Source organism: Clarias gariepinus, chromosome 10 (genome assembly GCF_024256425.1).
Source record: "Clarias gariepinus isolate MV-2021 ecotype Netherlands chromosome 10, CGAR_prim_01v2, whole genome shotgun sequence".
Lineage (NCBI taxonomy): Eukaryota > Metazoa > Chordata > Actinopteri > Siluriformes > Clariidae > Clarias > Clarias gariepinus.
Window position 1 is genome coordinate 24,606,331 of NC_071109.1, and position 21,823 is coordinate 24,628,153.

General features: G+C 36.9%; 1 protein-coding gene across 2 annotated transcripts in view; it reads right to left on the minus strand.

Moving 5' to 3' along the window:
• Positions 1-21,823, minus strand: part of htr4 (5-hydroxytryptamine receptor 4) — a 101,155-nt gene that overhangs the window by 14,832 nt on the left and 64,500 nt on the right. Inside the window, exon 7 of one of the 2 annotated variants that reach the window (XM_053506074.1) lies at positions 10,637-10,722. The exons of the other annotated variant lie outside the window; for it this stretch is intronic. Within the exon in view, the coding sequence (XP_053362049.1) occupies positions 10,659-10,722 (64 nt within the window). The 3' untranslated portion in view covers positions 10,637-10,658. Of the gene's footprint in view, positions 1-10,636; positions 10,723-21,823 lie in introns of those variants that run through there. 2 annotated transcript variants of the gene reach the window in all.

The window sequence follows — 21,823 nt, forward strand, 5'->3', positions numbered from 1 at the left end:
TCAGTAGACAAAGGCCAACCCTGCGAGGTTCCTGAGGCATCCAGAGAAGGACCAGCTCCAGCTGGATTCTGCTTTATGATAGTTGGAGCTACACATCCTGCTCCTGTGCTCCCAGTGATCCAGACCCCATCTGCCCTCTGCACCTACTGACTCCCTGTGCTGAACTAGACTTCATGTTAATTTAAAGAATTTCTGTTATATTGTACTTTCAGCTTCATAACACACATGATGTTTAATCATCTCTATCTGGTTCCTCTCAAGGTTTCTTCCTATTGCCATCTCAGGGAGCTTTTCCTTGTCCTTGTCCTTTCCCGTCACCCTTGGCTTGCTCATCAGAGACATTTCATTCATTTATCTCATTATTATCTAGACACATTTTTCTCACACATACACAATTTATTATTATTATTACTTATTTTTTTAAATATATTTATTATTATTATTATTATTTTTTAATTAATTTCTTTAATTTTTGTGAAGCTGCTTTGAGACAATGACCATTTTTAAATAAATAAATTATTATTTGATTTTTTTTTTTTTAATAATAATTTTTTTTTGCGCAATGGTCACTTCTTCTTCTTAACCTCTTCTCAAGCTTCTATAGGCCACTTGCTACAACCAATTCCAACATTGCATTTACTAATCCCTTTTCGAAACCCCCTTTTTTTGCAATGCGGAGGAAAAGTAAACTTTAGTAAGAAGCAAAGTGCTATAAAACCTTCCCGTGGTTCCATACTTACTTGGCATGCTGAGCAGTGTACGTACAACCAAGAAGCAAAAACAAACAAATCATCTTGCAGGATTTTAAAATTAAGTGAAGAGATGAGCTTCATGCATTAGGATCACAGTGGTGGTAGTTCAGTACATACGGCAGTACCATTCAAAGAGCTATGACAACCATGATGCTTATAGCTCTGTAAATGGCGCTGCTATCTGCACCACACATATTGAGTCTTTCAGGGTTCTTTTCTGGGTTCTTCTGCCTTCTGGGCATGCAATAAGTTCAAGGAGAAAAAGACAAATTATTATGCAATACCAGTCTTTTTTTATGGAACAGATATACAGTATAATGTACTTATAATGTACCTTTCATTAGGTGTTGGAATAGAACAGAAACGGAAACCATGATAGATATTTATACATAAAGTCCAAATGTAAACTAACACTTGATTTTATTTCAGTATACACTGACTGGTACTTTCATAGTTTGTTTGGATGGTTTCTAATTCATGAGTGAAAATGATTTCTAATGTTCCCAGAATCAACTTTTCACCATTCAAGTCCTTGAATATGCCCCTGCCATCAGAAAAAAATACTCTGATGTGATAACCTGGTCATTCAGTACATTCTGGTTGTCAGCTGACTTCATTTTATTGTCACATAACGTTCCTAAGTCTAGACCTGACCAACTGAAGCAACTCCAGATCATAACATTGCCCTCATTGCAACTATGTGCCCATCACTCAGGAACAGAGTCAATCTGGAATCAACAGATTTTTTCAATTGCACCAAAGTCCAATGCTTTATGCTTCCAAGCAAATTGCAGTCTTTATTTTCCAAAATGCTTCACTAACAAGCAATGTTCTTATGGTCACACAGACATGCCTTTTTTTTTTAATTCTACTCTCAATTACTTTACATTGCAGCTTCACCAAATGTTGATCACAGTCATTTGGATTTTAATCGTGTTTTTGTCCTTCCAGAATATAATAATGGTTGGACATTGGGTAGCCAAACATTTGACTATTCTGAAATACTAAAAACCTTTTTGTACAGGCAGTGTACATAGCATGTGGCACTGAATGAAATTGCATGAAAAATAATTTAATTGATGAACTAATGAGGTTTACCACATTTTCCCTCATATTTACATAAGGCAGCTGTGGGAGAATCTTGTTAACACATAATTCAAAAAAGGCTCTAATAGGGGGAAATAATAAAAATAATAAAATATAGACCTATTAGTCACAGGTTCATTTTAAAGAGTAAGGACTGAAAAGAATAAGCCCAGAAACATTTTTCGTAATTTTCACATCAGGGAATGAGCCAACCATAGTCTGCTACTTTAACCCCCTGAGACCTGGTGCTACGCAATCTGCAATTTCTCATCACTGTTCTCTTTATTAACATTTGATAACTATGAACTTAAAATCTTCAAAAAGAAAAAAAATTGACAAAATAATTAACTGTCCTCATGTGAGGATGGGACATATAGACAATGTAGCTGGGAAACGATTTCATGATATCATATGAAGACATTCTGTCTCAGGAGGTTAAGCCTTCATGGGATAATGTGGAAAAAAGAAGCATATATATGTCTTTTACTTTATACAGCTCCATACCACGTTGGCTTGCTCATACTCACTAAAAATGACAAAATCGTATAATAGAACAACTCAGTATGACACAAAAAGTCCAATGTCAAGTGTCATACACATTTGTCCAATAATTTTTATATAATATGCGCATTAAGTAAGGATTTTTTTCCAACTGATTAAAAGTGCCATGGTCAAAGGCTGAACATTATTGCCCTTTTGCAGACACGTGACTACCATGACGTCAGTCACAACACTGGATGGCAGAAGTACCGTTACCCAATCTCTCTTGCGTTGCAAAATTGTGGTTAAACCTGCTTAGTGCTCGTCTCTTACTGGTTTAATCAACATCTGTGCACGCGTGTACTGTTTACTATAACACTGTGACCACGTGTGTGTGTAAAACATATTTTATTTTGATTTTTGTAAGCGTGTGTGTATAGCGTGCGTTTACTGTTTCTTATAACACACATGTGTGTGCGTATAAAGCAAAAGAAAATCTCATTAGAGGTTAAAAATCCATTTTCTCCCTCAGCCTCTCTGTTTCATCCTGTGTGAGCTTATGTGTGCGCGTGCGTAATTTGACACCGAGCAGGGTCACACACACTCTCTCTCTCTCTCACACACACACACACACACACACACACTCTGCTCTACACAGACACACTGCTCTGTTGCGATTCTTTTTAAAGGTAAAGTGCAGGTTCATTTGTTTGTTTGTTTTACTTTACAACAGTGATTCCGTTAGTATGTGCTCACACGAGTGTCATTAACGATTATCCTTGCTAATTTTTCCGACAACAGTCTTTCCGTTAATGTGTGTTTATGTGAAATTCAAATAAGAAAGGTTTTACTGTGTAATAAAGTCTCATTAAAAGTTAAAAATCCATTTTCTCCCTCAGCCTCTCTTATGTGTGTGCGCGCGCGTGATTTGACACCGTGCCGGTTTACACACTTTCTCTGGGGACCGGAGGGGATTCACAAACACACACACATACACACACACAGCGACTGCACGCATAAACATAAACACTTATCTGTCTGGATTTATTTTTCCTTTTTTAAGGGTAAAGTGCAGGTTAATTTGTTTTATTTTTACTTTATACTTTGTGTTAACTATTTTTATGCATTTATTTTTGGGGGCTGTGGAACGAATAATTTGAATTTTCATTATTTCTTATGGAAAAAAATTTAATTTGGTTTACAAGTGTTTTGGAATGGGAGCCTGCTTCTAGAACAAATTATGCTCGTAATCCAAGGTTCCACTGTACAGACATTTCAAGCTTTCTGCTTAATAGAGAGCTAACTGTCCTGAGGTTAAATCTCAAATAGCATATACCTGAAAGAAAGTACTCCATTTTGAGTGTTAAATATGTTCTTACACACACCAAGTAGTGCCCTTGACCAGGTATTAAAAAATGATCTGGGATTCAGCCTTGTGTGAGAAGCCAGTTAGCGTTGTTGCTTGAAACACACCATGGGTCAGAGCCAATTTGAAACAACCTAGAAGCAATTTACATCTCGGAAGGTGTTTCTTAGAAGAAAACAAAGTGTTGTTTAAGATGAAATAACAGTATTGTTATATTTATACAGACGCCCCTGATTAAAAATGTGGGACCACAAAATACCGCTTATCCCTCCACTCTGAGAAATCTAGGCCAATCAGCTCTCTCTAGACCTCCTGCTACGAGAAGTTACAGCATCACCCGGGAATCAAACCAGCGATCTCTGGACGATAGGGCGAGCACATTACCACTGCGCCACTCGGGGGCCCTACCTCTAGGCTTTTATTTTTATTGTGTTCCATTATTTATGAACCATGAATAACAGTTAAAAACCTAGTAACACAGCTTTTGAGGTTATCAATTAAAAAATGCATACTAGGTCCATTGCTATTAGACAAATTGATAGAAGCACAATATCATACTGTAGGTTTAACTATGGCATAAACCTTTCCTTTATTTGTAGAACAGGTTAGAATCAATAAATTGGCTCTCCTTAAAAAACAAACATCTCCAACAATTTTAGCATCAGCATCCATAAAAGTAAAGACTTCAACATGACATTTGAACTGCTAAATTTAACCCAGGCAGCAATCTGGCAAGCTTTAGGCAATTTTAATCACCTTTTTATTTGCGTCATGGTTAAAGAGAAAAGTGACTGTGATTACACAATGACGCAAAGAAACTAAAACTTGAATCCTAAGGCAGTTTCTTTTTGTGCTATATTGGTAAAGGTAATTGAATGTGACTTGATTTTGTTGGTATTCATAGTATGTGCAAGAACAACTACCTTTGAAATCTAAACTTATTTAGTTTCATTTTTGGCCTCCATATCAGATTGTTTGCTGTTATTAAATGTATTAAGGTGGCATTTTGTGGAACTATTCTTCTGTTAACGGTCTTAAGAAGCACAGAGAATAGTATAAAGAAACAGGGTGTTTTTAATTTCTGTATTTCTTTATAGCCCAGCCTAGAGACACATGCAGCCTTTTTGTAGGTGCATTTACGTACATGAAGGCTAATATGTCACAAATAATGGCAGTAATAACCCATCAGGAATAAAAATGCACAATGTAAACACCTCAATCTAAACAGTCTGGTCGAAATGAGAGGATTGGTGTAAAACTTTAACAATCCACTCAGTAGGTAAATATTAGTAATGTAAACACTTGATCTGATTATTTTTCTCTTGTTGGAACAATCAAATTCTTTCTGTGCACCTTGCAGGGACAAAGAAAAAAATGCTTTTATTTCAGATCTAAAAACTCCATGAGAATAACTCAATAAATCATTAGTCTTTCGTTTGTTTGTTTCTTTTGTTTTGCTTGGTGTTGTTTAGGGGGGTGGGGGTTGGCTCAGTGGTTACGGTGTTGGGTCCCAGGTTCACCAGGTTGCCATTGTTTCCACTGCAACAAAAGGGTGTCTGCCAAATGCAGGAAATATAAATGTAACTTTTCCTCCCATCTGTGTTTGTTTTTATTCACTGTTACTCTTGGCTCATTATATTTCATGTAGTAAAGACTTTACCAATCATAGATCAGGCCAATATATTTTAACCAATCATAATTCAGGAACTAAATTTATCAGAAAAATAGGAAGTCTAAAGTAACCTTAAAATTGCAGAAAAATCGTTGTCTTCTGTTTCCATAGGAAAAAAAAAAACACTATCGAATTGAGTGTGTGAATTCACAATTCACACACTTACTCATCTTCAATACCACTTTATCCTGTATTTAGGGACGCAGGGGCCTGGAGCCTATCCCAGGAGGCTTAGGGTACGAGGCAGGGTACACCCTGCAGAGGGTGCCAATCCATCGCAGGGTACACACACACACACTTCAGGCAATTTGGGAACGGCAATTAGCCTAACCTAAATATCTTTTGACTGTGGGAGGAAACCCATCAAGCACGTGGAGAACATGCAAACTCCATGCACACAGATACAGGAATTGAGTCTGGCCGTGAATCGAACCCGGATCTTGGAGATGCAAGGCGACAGTGCTAACCACTACAGCACGGGGCAGTCAATACAAAAAAGGTTTTATTCTGATTAAATGCTTTAAGCATGCAAACCCCTACCTGAATGAAGCAGTATTTGTGTAAACGGTTAAAATTAAATCTATAATCAGAATCATTTGCTATGTTACTGCAAAGTTAAAGGCCCCAAGACATCTAAGATATCATCATCAGTGACTGAGGAGACATGTGTGAAATACAGTCATGGGTGTAATGAAGGTGCCTTTGGAAAAAAAAAAAAACTACGACTAGACAGTCTAAGCATATTTTGTACAAATTACACAAAAGGACAGATAACATAACTGTAAGTCTAGTCTCTTTTGGTTTGAACGATTACATCTTTTATGTTTACACTGTTTGGTATTCAGCAGAAACATGGCACAAAGCCAGGGAACCATTATAAGCTTAAAAAAACTGAAACTGTGAATGCATATGCCTAAGTGTCTATGTAATAACTTGCTTCATATTTTTCTTATTATGCCAAACCTAATAGATTCACTGTGAAGGTATCGACAGATATTAGATTTTAGCTCTTCAATGTAATATCGTCATCCTCCATCAGTAAATAAGTGTGTGCTCACTGGATTCTAAAATAAGCTTGACAGCCTCAGTTCAAGCCAACCTTTCTGGTAAATCCAGTAGAACTACTTTCTGAAATACCTAATGGAATAATCGTGGAAGTGAAAGGTCACTTATCCTTCCTTGACATCATAATAAGTTAATCAAGTCAGACATATTTTCTTTAAGCTCAAAGGGCAATCTAATATTAATCCAAAACCAAAGAGAGAAGAGCTACTGCTTTGAATCATAATCTCATAAAAAAAAAAAAAACAGAGATAAGAAAAGGTGTAGTACATTCATAGTGATCCACATATTGATTTGGCATGTTTTACGCTGGATGTCCTTCGTGACGCAACACTCCTTATGTATTCAGGCTTGGGATCGACACTAAGACTACACTGGCTTGTGTAACCTCACTGGTTGAGTTGTGTGTAAATTAGAGAGAGGGTGGGGAAAGGTCCATATGCAAGTAGTAGAGGTAGGAAAGGAGAAGAGCTTAAAAATTTAGAGTCAACTGTCCAAACCAATGGGAAGTGTGGTAGAGAAGTGAAGAAGAGAATGCGGGCAGGGTGGTGTACAGGACAGTAGTGAGACCAGCAATGTTGTATGGTTTTGACTGAGGAGTTTAGCTGGAGGTGGCAGAGATGAAGATGCTGCGATTTGCTTTGGGAGTGACAAGAATGAACAGGATTAGAAATAAGTATATTAGAGGGACAGTGCAGGTAGAACGGTTTGGGGACAAAGTTCTTTAGAGGCCAGATTAAGATTGTTTGGACATGAGCAGAGGAGGGATGATGGGTAAATCGGAAGAAGAAATGGAGAGATGGAGCTGCCAGGCAGGAGGAGAAGATGAAGATGAAGCCCAAGAGGAGGTATATGGATATGGTGAGGGAGGACCTGCATGAGGTTGAAGTGACAAAGGAAGATAGAGTTAGATGGACACAAATAGTCCGACCCTTAATTGGTGCAGCTGAAAGAAGAAAAAGAAGAATCTAGGAACCACTTATCCAACATTTTCATTCACTAAGCCGCCATACCCCTTTATTAACAGTGAGTGGTTTATTTTCTTAATATGTGCATGTAGTCACAGGTGGCCACTGCATCATATACTATGATAAAAACTCTACTGTTACATTCCAGAGCATTATTGGGTGGTTGTTTTTGTCTGTTGCCTCTTATTTCAGGTTTCTTAGTGGTTCCATCCATTGCTTGCTGCTTCTGATTGGTTGGCTCATCTTCCATTATGTCAACCAACCCCGTCATTTCACTCTTCTAAGTGGCTGCTGCACATCTCAGTATTTCAATCAATCCCCATCCTCCAGCTGGCTTTTACAAAGCCGTTTCAGGAATTAGAGTCAGTCTTGAGACTCACTTTGTCCTGGCTACACCCTTTATAATTTTTATAAGATTAATAAATTGTAGCCATGAATGTATGTTCAAATGAAAAAGTCCTCCATTGCTATTTAGAAGAACAGCAAGACACCATTATGCCCCAACCCACCTGAACTGTTAATACAAGGCAGGTTGAGTCCATGGATTCATGCTCCGGATGCCAAATTCTGCCATCTGCATGTCCCACAACACAATCAGGACTTTTCTCAGTAGATAGGTGTAGGAACAGATGTGGTGTTTTGCTGTTGAAGCCCATTGTACATGTTTTGCATTCTGAGATGCTTTTCAGCTTACCACCAAAAAAGTGTTTAAGTGAACTATTGTATAGCTTTTGTGTCATCCTAAACCAGTGTGACTGCTTTCTTTAACCCAAGTCTCTTCAAATCCAGTCTTTGAGTGCCGATGTCCAACAAAGTTTGATGATTCTTTTGCTCAAAAAAAAAAAAAATGATTCAGCTAAGTTACCAGGTTCAGTGGATACAGTATGCTTACACTTTGATGAATTATGACCTGTGCTACACACTGGCCCAACGTGACTGCTTCCATCAGTAAAAACTCTCCCATCCATAAGACATATTCAGCTACAGTCTGATGTTTTTCTTTTACACTAAAAAAAAAATCTATTTAAGTACAAATACGCGTTAAGAATTTAATATTCTTAATGTCAGAGAAAGCACTGTAAAAATGTAATGTAATAATGTATAAATCCTGTGTAATCCTTAAAATCATTAACAGAACCCTTATTAAAAACACCATCTGGAAAAGCATAACGTGCCATGATCTTTAATGATCAGGTTTTGTTTATTTTGTTTTTGCTTGTTTTTCCTCTAAAAAGGGCATGAACTATGTGATTTCTAAAAAAATAAACAAACAGAATTAATACACAAAATTATATGTTCTTTGATTAGCATGGCCCTTCATAACACTCTGTTTATGCTGCATGTTTACGTGGCTGATAATCAAGTCCATAATCTGTGTTTCCAAGGATACTTGACTTGAGCGTACTTGTCTGGAAGCTGATGTGGCATACCTTAGATACATGGGATCCAAACATATACTGTATGCCTAAATATTTTCCTGTATACACATTTCAGTTTAATTAAGCATTGATTTTTGTTCTCTATAATTAGGTTAGACTTATTCAGTGTTTCTGTGGAAGTGAGTGAAGTGAAACACTGAAGGTCACATTGCATTGCAATTTATTCAAAAGTATCTATGGATATAGAAACGGTGCTTAAAAAAAGACAGATAGAGAAAAACCTGTAACATTTAAAAATGAGAAAAACAGTTTTGTGTTTTAAGCCCCAGGTACATTAATAAAGCTTGTGCAGTTTTGCCACCTGATACTCACACAAAATGTCACTGGGTTTTTGGTAATACAATACCAAAGTTTATCATATTTAAAACTCTTAAACATAAGCTAAAGCACCAAGTTGTCACATTCTAATGAATTCCTTGATACCTTCAATTGCACAGACGGGGTTTGGGGGGGTGGGTGATTGGGGTGTTACATGCCAGTATTGGCAGATGCTCTGCTGTATTCTGACTGCAGATTAGGTTTCAACAGATTGGCAGAATAGAAAACTGTCCAAAATGTGGTCACCATCCAATGACCTAAAACTCTAGAAAGCACTGGTGGGATGCCTATAATTACACAGTTTGCAGATATAGTGACCCTCTTCCTGCCAATCATTAACAGACCCTGTGGTAGGAACGTGATAAATTTATACAACATTTAGGACTGAGCAAGTAGTTTGATTTGAGAAGAGGCCTTCCATGTGTGCTGGTATAGATCATAACAGCACTGGGACGTTTAACTATCATTATGCATATCACTCCACTTTAAACGTGTTCTAATGATCGTTAACCCCTGAACATGGGCACTACTTGGTGTGTGGAACAAGGGATTCTACACTATACACAGTGCACTAGCTTTCCATTTTAAGCCATTTGGGATTCAAATCCAGAACATTTAGTTGGCTAAGAAGACACAAAGTGAAATTTATGAGTATTACAGGACTGTCCACCACCTCTCCATGGTTTATTCTCCTCTACTTTTGGCTTTATAATACCAGTAAGAATTTAAAACTATTTTTACACCAGTCGCCAGTTCAATGCCAGTCCTGCCAGTTTTTGAAAGATATGTTGGTGGAGCCAAATAACTGGTTATATGAACAAACAATTCATAATCTACTGACAATAAATGGTGTTTGTGAAACTATTGTATAAAAGCCCTTGAGGTTGTGCTGTTGTACTGAATATCAGCACGACCATGATACCTTACTAAACTGCTGATATTCAGTACAACAGCACCCCCTTTTGTGTAATATTGCTTGACTATCATTTTTTTCTTCATTTTTGCTCACTGTGGTACTGCTTATCAGTACTATACAACCTGTATTTCTTTTTTTTTAAGGCCATCTGAGTGTGAAATTGTTCCTAATGACAAAACAGAAGGCCCAGCTGGATCCTGAATCCCATGTTCTAGTACATATACATAATGCACTCTCTCTCACTGTGGGAACTGCACAGACACACACACACACAAAACCCTTTCTGTGTGGAGTACTTTAATTGACATATGCACTACTGGAGCTCAATAATGCTCCACCTTAACCTAACATTATCCACAACATGCAAAAGAAACTAATTTAAAACGCCACTTACACACAACACACATGGTGTAAAGGTAGTGCACTGTAGTGCAGACAGAGATATAATCAGATGCCTTACTGACCCTGAATCCACCAGTGTCAAGACAGCGACAGAACAGGAAAGACAGTGCGTGGGTGAGTCGTGTGGGCGAGCATCTCTTTGTGTGTGTGTGTGCGTGTTTGAATGAAAGACTCACTTGCAAGCTCCTCACACAGCACTAGACAGGAACAGGCTTAGTGTTGCAGAACCAGAGTAGGAGTTTAGAAGCAGAGGAGCAGCCGCTGGAGTAGAGAGCAGGTGGGACAGAGGGCAGCAGAGATGCACACAGAAGGAGAAGGAAAAAAAGGAAAGACGGCAAGAAGGAAGAGGAAAAGAGAAAAGAGAAGAGGAATAGCAAGTTAATACTCCCATATCTAATTCGACACAGTATCAATGTTGCTTTGTGTGGGTGCAAGATTAAGAAATTGTCTTTTGAATTTTGTTACTGGTAATACACAGAAGAGCCCAAAAAATATATACACACTCTAACATGAAAAATATATGCCTCTCATCTGATGGTCACATGATAGCATCGATGATGGTGCAACTACTGACATTGTTAGAGGAAACATAATACTTTACATTGGTGCCATAATTCGATTTGAGTTTTAAAATGGGCAGAGATAACAACTGTTGGGCCCCTCTGTATCTGTAAGCATGACACACCATTGGAATGTATTGGAATGTATTGGAATGTACAGACATGCCAACTTTACAGTTTTATTATATGAACTGTATGTATAGATAGATGATCTAAAAGGTTATTCTTTCTATGTACTCTTTCACCAGGAAAATAGGTTGTTATTTAATAAATAAGAAAAAATAAAATAATGCTGTTTCTGGTTAACAGAAATGTATTTAACATTTTACAAAACAGTATCGAAAACAGTCTTGAGTATTAGTGCACTGTATGGATAAGTTTGTTCTCCACTATGGGAGTGTCCCTAGAATAGAGAACTTTGTGCTTTCTGGTTCTTTGGAAGCATGACACGATGCAACAACAAAGCAATTAACTTGTCTCATGGACGTTCCATAACACTCCATGTAACTAATACTTAATAAAACATTTTAAATATAACGGTTTGCAATCTGTTGTGGAATATGATGCAAAGCAGACTTCTTACCTAACACTTCATTTAACTTATTAGACCAATCAATCAGCCAACTATTTGATTAGTCAAAAGGCAAAAAACCATTGCCTAATATATAGGAATTTGTTAAGTTTTTCGAAACAAACCCTGCAGAGTTCAGCATCTATTCGTTATCCATGACAACTCTGCTTGAGAAATATAATTTACCCTGGGAATATGTTGTTTACTTTTTTACATTATCAATATATTTTTAATGCCTTTGTGCTAACAAACTGCCGTTGCGTTTATTTGCTGTGCAAATACAGGTCGTTTCTAGACAATGAGGAGAGTCATTTAAAATACACTTTGTCCAAGGAACCTCATTTGTTGATTTCATAACAGACCCGGCACGCAAATTGTTTGTAAAGGTCAGCTAATATTGGTGCTGAAATGGTTCAGAAATACTCGCCAAACATGAGCAATGACTCATCTCTCTCCAGATGGAGGGTATTGTTTGCCATTTACTGCAATATCCATGAAGCCTGTCCTAAGAGTGCCAAAAGCCAAAAGGTGTATTTATATTTTGTGCATGTAAATTTTAGACCACGTCTGCCAAATACCCAAAACACGCAATTCTTGGTATGCACTGCATATAAATGCTGTGTGCAATGCTCAAATGGCCTGACTTGTTAACTTGTTTATTGTGAAGCTATGCTGAGATATCATGACCGGCACCTATGACACAAAAGCTCTTCTTGTATTGTACTGTACAATCTAATGCCATGATAACCATTAACTACAGCCCTGACATGCATGCTGAAGGCATGTATGTAATGTTGTGTTTGATCATGTAAGATAAATCTATCCAAAATAAATGCCTAATGTGATTCATATGTGGAAGGTTTATCAAAAATCAAAACAACTACGACACTCGCTTTGCTCTGTTCACTGGTAAGATCTGGCATGTGCGTCCTTTCATGCCATGGCTGCATCGAGCAAACATCTGATAACGAGCGTTCAAGGCAGCGATGAGACTCTTGATGGCTGTTTCACATTACACGTGCGTAGTAACTAAATGTGCCGGTTTATAGAGCTTATAAAAATGTACAGGGCAAGGCACAATTCATTAAATGAAAACCAGTATGAAAGCCTGACGATAAGCTGCTAGCTTCTGACCCTCTGTAACGTGCAATTAGGAGATGATGAAAGTTGTGTGGAATTTCTTTCTAATAAAACACATGTAGTATGTCAGTATTTATTCTCAGGATTTTACCAAGTTGTCCATTTGCAATCTGGAAGATTTTTTACAAAGCCAAACGCAAGGGTAATTTTCACTGATATTTGTGGCATAAAAGAGGCACACTCTGTTAATCATGATTATAGCTGGCATGCTATCTTCACTATGTGTGCATGATGTAAAACACCTAACTGTTACACACACAGACACACACAAGCAATCATAAATCTCAGTAGCTGAAGCACATTTCACGTGTAAATATACTGTTGCTTTAAAGGCTGCCAAGCTTGTTATGTACCTAACCTACACTTCACTTACTGTAGCTCTTTTACACTGAGAGAGAGAGAGAGAGAGAGAGAGAGAGAGAGAGAGAGAAAGAGTAAAAGCCTTTCATAGGTTTCATTTTTCTAACGTAATTAGCACAAGGACAAATCTGTAGAGAGAACTCATGGTTGGTTAGCATGGTTGATGAATCACTAATGTTATCTGTTTGCTACAGTTCACATGTGTGGGACTCATTTCCCCGCTATACTGTACTACCAGCTATACTTATTCCATGTTAAAGGAATATATCATCTATAGCCACATAGTCTCACAGAGTCCTGTGCAGTGTCAGTGTGTTATACCTCCACGGGTTTCAGTTTTCAACTGGGCTAGGGGTTCTGTGATAAATTTCTAAAGTGTTTATATAATCACACAGATTCTAATCTCCCAAAGAGCTTACTGTAAATGTACTGTATAGTCATAGGACTCTGGCTGACACAAATAATTAAACAGAAAATAATTAAACAGAAAGCCAACTTTCATGTATAAATCTTAATGGATGTAATTTATGGAGTGGGTTAAAAGCCAGAGACAATGGAATCCAAGACAAATAAGTCTTTTCCAGGGTGGCAGACACTACCTTGGACCCTTTGTCTAGATTCAGAAACTCAAAGTCGTCTGTATTCTAAGAGAATATACTGTAACATGCTGAGATGAAACTGAATAATGGGCCTGTATGAACACTGACGGGCTCAGAAAATATAAATGTAATAAATAAGAGCAGATATTAAATCAGGAGTCTCAGTGATATGCAGCTGGGTTCCCCTTATATTAAGTGTTTGTACTTCATGATGAATTAATTATCTAAGGGTTCACTGCAGTGTAATTCTTATGCATGTAAAAATGTTTCAAAGGTAGTACCATTTAAAGATTTCTAAACACATTTACATTACATAGAAATAATCACTTCATAATTAGCTATATGTGAGAAATTTGTAATAGCAAAACTTTAATCTGTAATTAACAGACATGCACATTTCTAACTACTACCTTAAACTGTGCTAAAGTTTATGTAGTGCAAAACCCATTGTGTCATTAGTGAACTGAAAAGTACACTGAAATTTTGACATTGTATTTTAACTATAAATATCCACTTTAAAACGTATTACACTAATTACACAACCTAGAACAGAATGAAAAAATATTTAAAAAAATTTTTGGTAAACATACAGGTACTGTATGTACAGGTAGTGATGGGAGTACATAATTGATCATCAGTTTGAGTAAATAGATTAGTTGATGATAAAGTAAACAATCGATGAATGAACTGCACAGTGCAATGCTTCTTGCGCTCGTTGTGTCTCTTGAAAATCAATACCATGACCATTCACAATTACGACTCCCAGAGTGCATTACACCATAAGCAATAAGCAATAAGTATCTATTACTGAATATACTGTATTAAAATTATAAACACCACATAGTTCTCGAAGCAGTGTCACTGTAGGCCAAATAGTATCAACCAATGTACTGTATGTATACGTACATCTTGTGACAGTTTTTCCTTTATTAGTGGTTTACTTGTATAATTTTTTCATACGCCCACATCCTGGAGCGTCCATTTTTCCCCAGGAAAATTATATAACAGGTCACTTTAAGATACGTGATCTGCCATTTTTACACAACCGTGTTGTAAGAATGTGCTGAACAGCACATGCTCACAACACATAAACACTCAGTTTACATGCAACATGGCATGGTTTAGGAATTTTTAATAATTAACATTGTTTGCCATTTCCATAACTGATCAATTTATCTGCACAGAAGGTAACAGAGCATTGACCATACTGTATAATTTTGTCCTAATAATAAGTAATGGTAAAGTATGAATTTATTCTTCATTTACAAAGTTAATGTAAAAAAAATGGCACCCAGTAAAATTTAGACTGCAGTAAGTAGGTCACTAAAACAAGCCAGTCTCTGATAAAAAAAAAAATACCACAACAAACTCATATTAGAAATGATTCTTTATTAGCAAACTAAAAGTTTTAAACTATAAACATGTTTCTTTTCAAAAGAACAACTGTGTATGGTTTAATTTTCCTTATTTTTCACTTTGTATAAGCCTATAAAATAATAATAATAATATAAACTATAAAATAATTGTGTTATTAGGAATTTAATGACTGATTTCCACACACTGGTATACTCCAATTAGCCCTAGCTTTAAAACCACTGACATGTGACATATATAACATTGATTATCTCATTATACATTATCAACTGAGAAAGGAGTGGGCTATATTAAGCAGCAAGAAAATAATCAGATGTTAAACTTGATTTTGAAGCAGGAAAAATGGGTAAGTGTAAGCATCTGGGCAACTTTGACAAAGGCCAAATTGTGATGGCTTGATGACTGAGTCTCCCAAATAACAGGTCATAGGGAGCGTTTCTACTATGCAATGATTAGTACCTACCAAAAGTGGTCCATGGAAAAATAACGGAAAAACTGGACAGGGTATTAGTTAGTTAAATCTCACAGATATGTGTGGGGAGAGAAAGCTACTCTGTCCTGTTCTCACAGATGTGCTACTGTAGCAAAAATTGCTAAAAAAGTGAATGTTGCCTAGGATAGAAAGATGACAGAACACAAAGTGCATCTCAACATGTTCTGTATAAAGCATCAACAAGAGTGCCTTGGTGTAATAATCATGTACATGTAATAATCAGAACTGGATCATGGAGCAACTACAGAAGGTGGCCTGGTCTGATTGGAATAATTTAGGAATGGTTTTATGACAAAGAGTTCAAGGTGCTGAATTTGCTTTTAAATTTCCCAGATTTCAATCTGATCGAATATCTGTGGCATGTGTTTCACAACCCAGTCTGATCCATGAAGGGCTCAACACACGATTTAAAACTCTTAAACAATCTGCTGCTAGGGTCTTGGCGCCAGAGTGCATCTTTAGAGGTCTTGTGGAATTCATGCATCAAAGTCAGTCAGTGTTTTGGCACTGACACAATATTGGGCAGATGGTTTTAATGTTATGGTTTATCAGTCATTATAACAAAAGATCGATGTGATGCTAAAAATAAAATTTCTTATAAGATAATTATCAGATTCTGTGGTGGCAGAGGGTATAATTAAAGACGTCAAATGAAAGAATGAAAGGCAATCCTAAACAGACATTTACTGTAAGACACCGTGAGATGATCCAGACATCTATAGACACATCTGTTAAGAGTGTTCATTAAATTATAAGGGCTGCGGTTCCTAGACTCAGACAGCTTTAAAGCAATCTTATTGATGGCCCTAAAAAAGAGTGGAGATAAAAGAGCTGTTGAGGAAAAGACCAGAGGCGGTATCAGATGGAGAATGACTCCTGATAAGTGTTCTCATACCAAATTACAAATTGTACAACACACAAGATGAAAATGGTTTTGACAATACTCTGTTCTGGAGCCTCATCTGTGCTCAGACTAATTCACAGGTGCAATGTGGATAATGATAAACATTAATCATGCATTATACTTGCATTTGGTAATTAAAAGCAATCGCTATATAAAAACTTTGCTCTCAAAGGAACAGCTAATGCACTACACCAGATGGAACTTTTTATGCTTGTAGCACGTAGACGCCACTAAGCAGTTAATCTACTGTCAGACACTAGACTTCGAAAAAGCACACTGAAATGCAAAACAGTTCTAAAATAATCTAACCCAGCCGTAGGTATCATTACAGTAAATTTAAATTTTAGACAAGGTATTATGAGAGTAAAAAGCTAAAAAATGGCCTCAATTGGAACAAACATACTATATTGTTGCCTGTTATAGCATGCTCCATTTCCCATTCTGGAGGTGAAACAACCTCTTCTTCTAGAAGCAGAGGACAACAACATGCTAGTGTTGAAGCGCAAGGAAAAAGCTCTTTAAATAAGAGGGACAGCAGCAGGACCATGTTATGGTCTGTGTCACCAGTAATGGGGTTAGAGCGCTCCAAAAATGTTTGGTTATCTCTGGGCTCCATATTTGATATGATCTCACTAGAGCTGAGACTTCGGAAGGCAGCTGTTCAGAGATCCCTGCATACGTCACAGCTCTGTTTATCAGCCAGATGTACATGCTGACTGCCGCGCCATTTGGAAACAGTTTCGTGATTTATGTCCACAGCACATTTCCAAGTGCTGCAGAAAACAAAGAGTGGCAGGACATTTACAGAAGACTGGGTGGCCCGATATGGACATGATTTTTCCTGGGCCTTTTTTTTTATGTAACAATGACTATGGGTTGAGAGAGCTTATAGGGGTAAAAATGTCCTTTTCTCTTAAGATGATAGAACAGTTCTTACAAGTCTAGTATCTTGAGTGACACGCAATAAGAACTGACATTAGCACAATCTGTGTTAGATGTCAAACCAGTTAGTGTACTTTGAGGCCAGGGATTGAGGCATTCTTGCTCCACTGTTCACTATTAATGTTATGGCTCATTACACCATTCTATTTCAGGCTAATCTAAACCACTTTTGCAAAAAATGCCTTTCTTGTTTATGTAAAAGGTCAGAAAACTGGGGTAGACTTTTAAAGTAGATTTTGCGTTGTTCTTCAGATTTTTCAAGAACAATTATTGTGACACAAACCAGCAGTTTTTAATGTCTATTATCTTTTTTTATTGTCTATTGATTCCAACACCAGCTTAACCTCCAGATGTCTCAGTCACTGAAGTTTTTATTCTGTTGCCATGGTGACCCTTGTAGACTTTAATCTATTGCATTTTCTCATGTCTTATTGTATTTATACCACCTACTGTATCCGTACTCAGAGACTGACCCATATGTTTTGGCATAATTTTTATTTTTATTTATTTTAATAATTTGCCTAAGGTTACATTAAAACTTGCTGATTCTTAAAGACATTGCCTTCAAGTGCACCACTGTGTACGGCTTATTACATCCAACTCCATTCCTGGAAGGTCCTTATTGACAATATGACAGCTCGCAAGAAACCAGTAAGGCATTTCTAAGACAGTGTTATATTAATAGACCTGAAGAAAGTTTGTTTTATTTCTCCTGACTAAAAGAGAATACAAGCAGACTTCCGTGAAATTCCAATTCAATGACAAAAAAAAAAAAAAAAATCAAAGTAGAGACATCAGAGCATCAGAGGCTGCTTCTGCTGCTGTTGTCTTTCTTTAATCTTGACCTCCAAAAGGACCTGATATATGGGAATAGTAATTGTTTATGCCTTGGACTGAGTTTTCTGACATGTGACAGGAAAGGCTAGAACTGTGGTATGACATTTATGGTTTCATTCCATTAACAGACCCAAAACCCAAGTTATGTCGAGACACTACAGTATATGGCTTTAGAGAAAAGATTTACCATAATGCTATAGCTTTACTGGGGAGTAGGGAAATATTCATAATGCTCTCTTACAGGGTTCCAGTGTTTACGGAAAACCTGGCACCTCATCACTTAGGCCACTTAGGTGTACATACAGTAAAAGACAACCTAAACGAGTGGTACTCCTTCCTTTCTATACTTGCACCTTACATATTGCATATCTTACATAAAGGGTCTCAGTGCTAAAATTTTCACCAAAGCAGGCGACAAAATGCATAGCTTAAGACACAGATAAGTATAAAATGACATTTGCTCACTTTGAATACTCAGTAAGGTCTAATCATCTTGTAAATGGCTTCTCCACTTAATGAGGTTTAATTTATTCCTACTCAGAAGTGGGTCATGTTGCCCCAGTGAGCCTAGTACTCGATCATCCACAGCACAATGTCAAATTCGTTGTCAAGAGCAAACTTCACAAGCCCAACATCACTTTCCTCTGCTTTATATTGTACTTTGTACGCACTTTCCAAGAAGCCACCACCCAAGGCAATCATGCTCCTTGAGTTTCAGTTCAACTAAACCACTTGACTTGATAAAAAAAGGATATTTCATTTAATGCACCAGTGCCGCAGATGAACGTACATATGTTTAATGAGTCAAAAAGAATGATACACAAGCACCAGTGTCTCTTTGTAATTCAAGTGTAGAGGTAGGTCTTGAAAGAGCATTATTATTATGCTACATGCATAGAACCTAGAACCTTCAACCTAGAAAGGTAGCCTCGAGAAACTTACATTCTAGATATAGAAATGACAAGTGGTTATGTCCTATGACATTGAATAATTAAGTATAAGACAACCTGTGTACGCGTGGATACATATGGTAGGCTGTGTGTGGGTTTGGATATACTGTTTATTGTTGGAGGTTTAAGGGACGCAGGGGTATGGGGGTCAGACTTGCTCAGATTGCAATTGCATTTATAATCATAATTCTCCGAGCACCATGATGGCCCATTTGCTCCCAGGCTGGTTTGATACACAAACCGGCTCCTCCTGTCTGCCTGACCACAAAAAAAAAACTCTGTCTACGTTGTTGTATGGGACCATTTAACTTTACACAGCTTGAGATATCTTGACCGAATAGCCGTCTTGCTCGAGGTCCACAACATGTTCTGGTGTCCTTTACTGGAAGCAGCTGTAAGTAATTGTATAGACTCTTTACTATCTAGTGATATCTGTTCCCTTCTTGTGCTTTTATTTCTTCATCTGAATGCTGCACTCCATCTTTGACACTTTGACATTTTTTATTTATTTAAATGTTTTTTAATTTAAAACATCATAACAAAAGCTGATCCTGGCACTGATGAAACAATCACAGCATGCTAGAATAATACATCTGATTGCTCATTGTTAACATACTGACCCTCTTGATTTTGGAAAAGACATTATCATTTTAAAAGCATTCAGCACTTTTTGTATAACACCAATTCATGTTGTGACAAACCAGTTTACGGCTACTTGCTGTGCAGTCTGTAATAACCCTATAGTGCGAGACAATGTCCAAGTACAATGACCCTAGCATTAATCTCATGCTGTGTTCCCATGGCTACAAATTAGATGTTTAAAAAATTGCCACACTGGTGCTAATGCACCACATTCATGGTTGCTGCCCTCTGAGGAGAAAGGCTTATAAGCCCTCTAACATATGACGTACATTAGACGTCTACATTTCTACCCTTACCCTGGGTATTACAGTATACTACATAAATAACTGTTTCCAGTATTAGACTCCCAGCTCATCATCTCCAACTTCACCATGAGAAAAATATGAGAGAAATATGCACATTTGAGTATTTAGATGTATTAATTCCTATGATTCTGAGATCTGAAAAATGATTAGGAAGTGGAAGAGAAGCAAATAACTTAACAGACACATCTTGAGTCCAGTATGTAAATCCAGAGATGAAATACATCAGACAGAATCTGACAGCAAAGTAACAACACCATGTTATTTATATCTGGTAAAGCTTTCTTCAGTTTCTCACTAGTGACTGCATGTCACAAATTATAATCAATAAACCCTGTATAAAGAAACCATTATTCAAAAACAAATACCATTATCTTTTGGTCCAACAATAATTCCATCAGCATTTATTAATCAAAGTGATTATATATATATATATATATATATATATATATATATATATATCTCAAACCAGGTTAAATAATAACAGTCCTCTAGCATTAAATAATCAAGTAGATTATTATTATTAATTTATTTAATAACGTATAAATGCACTGCAAAATAAGAACCATATTTTAAAGATGGCCACAAATTTTTACATACAAATGCATAGATTTTCATGGGAGTTTTATTTGAAAAAGACCAGCTGCCTAAGCTTTATATTTAAAACAGTATGTTAGTTTTTGGTCAAAGCCTGAGGGAGCTTAGACCCTAGGCCTAACCGTGGAGTGAGAGAAATAAAAAGAGCCTGCAATTTCTGCCTTCATCAGTGTTCTATTGCAGTTAAGGGTTCTAGTTTACAGCATTTTCTATTTAGAAGAAGTTTTAGATTACTGGGGTGAGCATATCTCATGTTCTGAAAAATTAAAGAGGTCTTAGAAGACTGACATAGAAGGACAGAGAGCGACAGAAAAAAGCAACAACAAGACCAGTGTGGGAGAGTAACTTGATGGTTTGGGGGATGACCTCATTTTTTCAACTTCCCATGGGAATGCCTATGCTGCACATAGCTTAGCATGGACTTTCCCAATTATATTATTACTAGTACAAAAATATACTATAACAAACTATTAATAACTACAATCAAACTATTATGTCCGGCAATCAGTAAGAGGTACAGTACTGTAGGCAGGCATTATTTACCAAAACCATAATATGTGGTATAATACACAGCCTAAGAGAATAACCATACTGTAAGTCTGCCCTTGTTGTATAGAAACTAATGTGTGTAAGGCCCACACACAAAAAAAGCACAGTACAGTAAAAATCATGAGAACAAAAAAAAAATTTAATTTGAGTAGGACTGTAATACACTCATCAGCCACTTTAATGTAAATTCATGAGCAATCATACAATCATGTGGCAGAAGCACAATCACACAAATACAGGCCAAGACATTCAACAAATTTTCACATCAAACATTAGAATCTGTGAAAAAAAAAGTGATCTCAGTGATCAGGGGTGAAAGTAGTAGTAGTATTAATTAGTAGTATAAAATTTAAATTCTTAAAAGTACTATGTAGCCGAAAGGTGAGGAGAAGTGGACAGTTCTGCAAATCTTGTAAGATTTTCTTTGTGCCTCCATTAATTTTGCTTTAAAATAGTCTCAGCTAACTGACTGTTCACAAACAAACAAACAAACAAACAAGCAAACAACCCAATTGTTCCTGCGTAGAACCCAAAATAGTGTA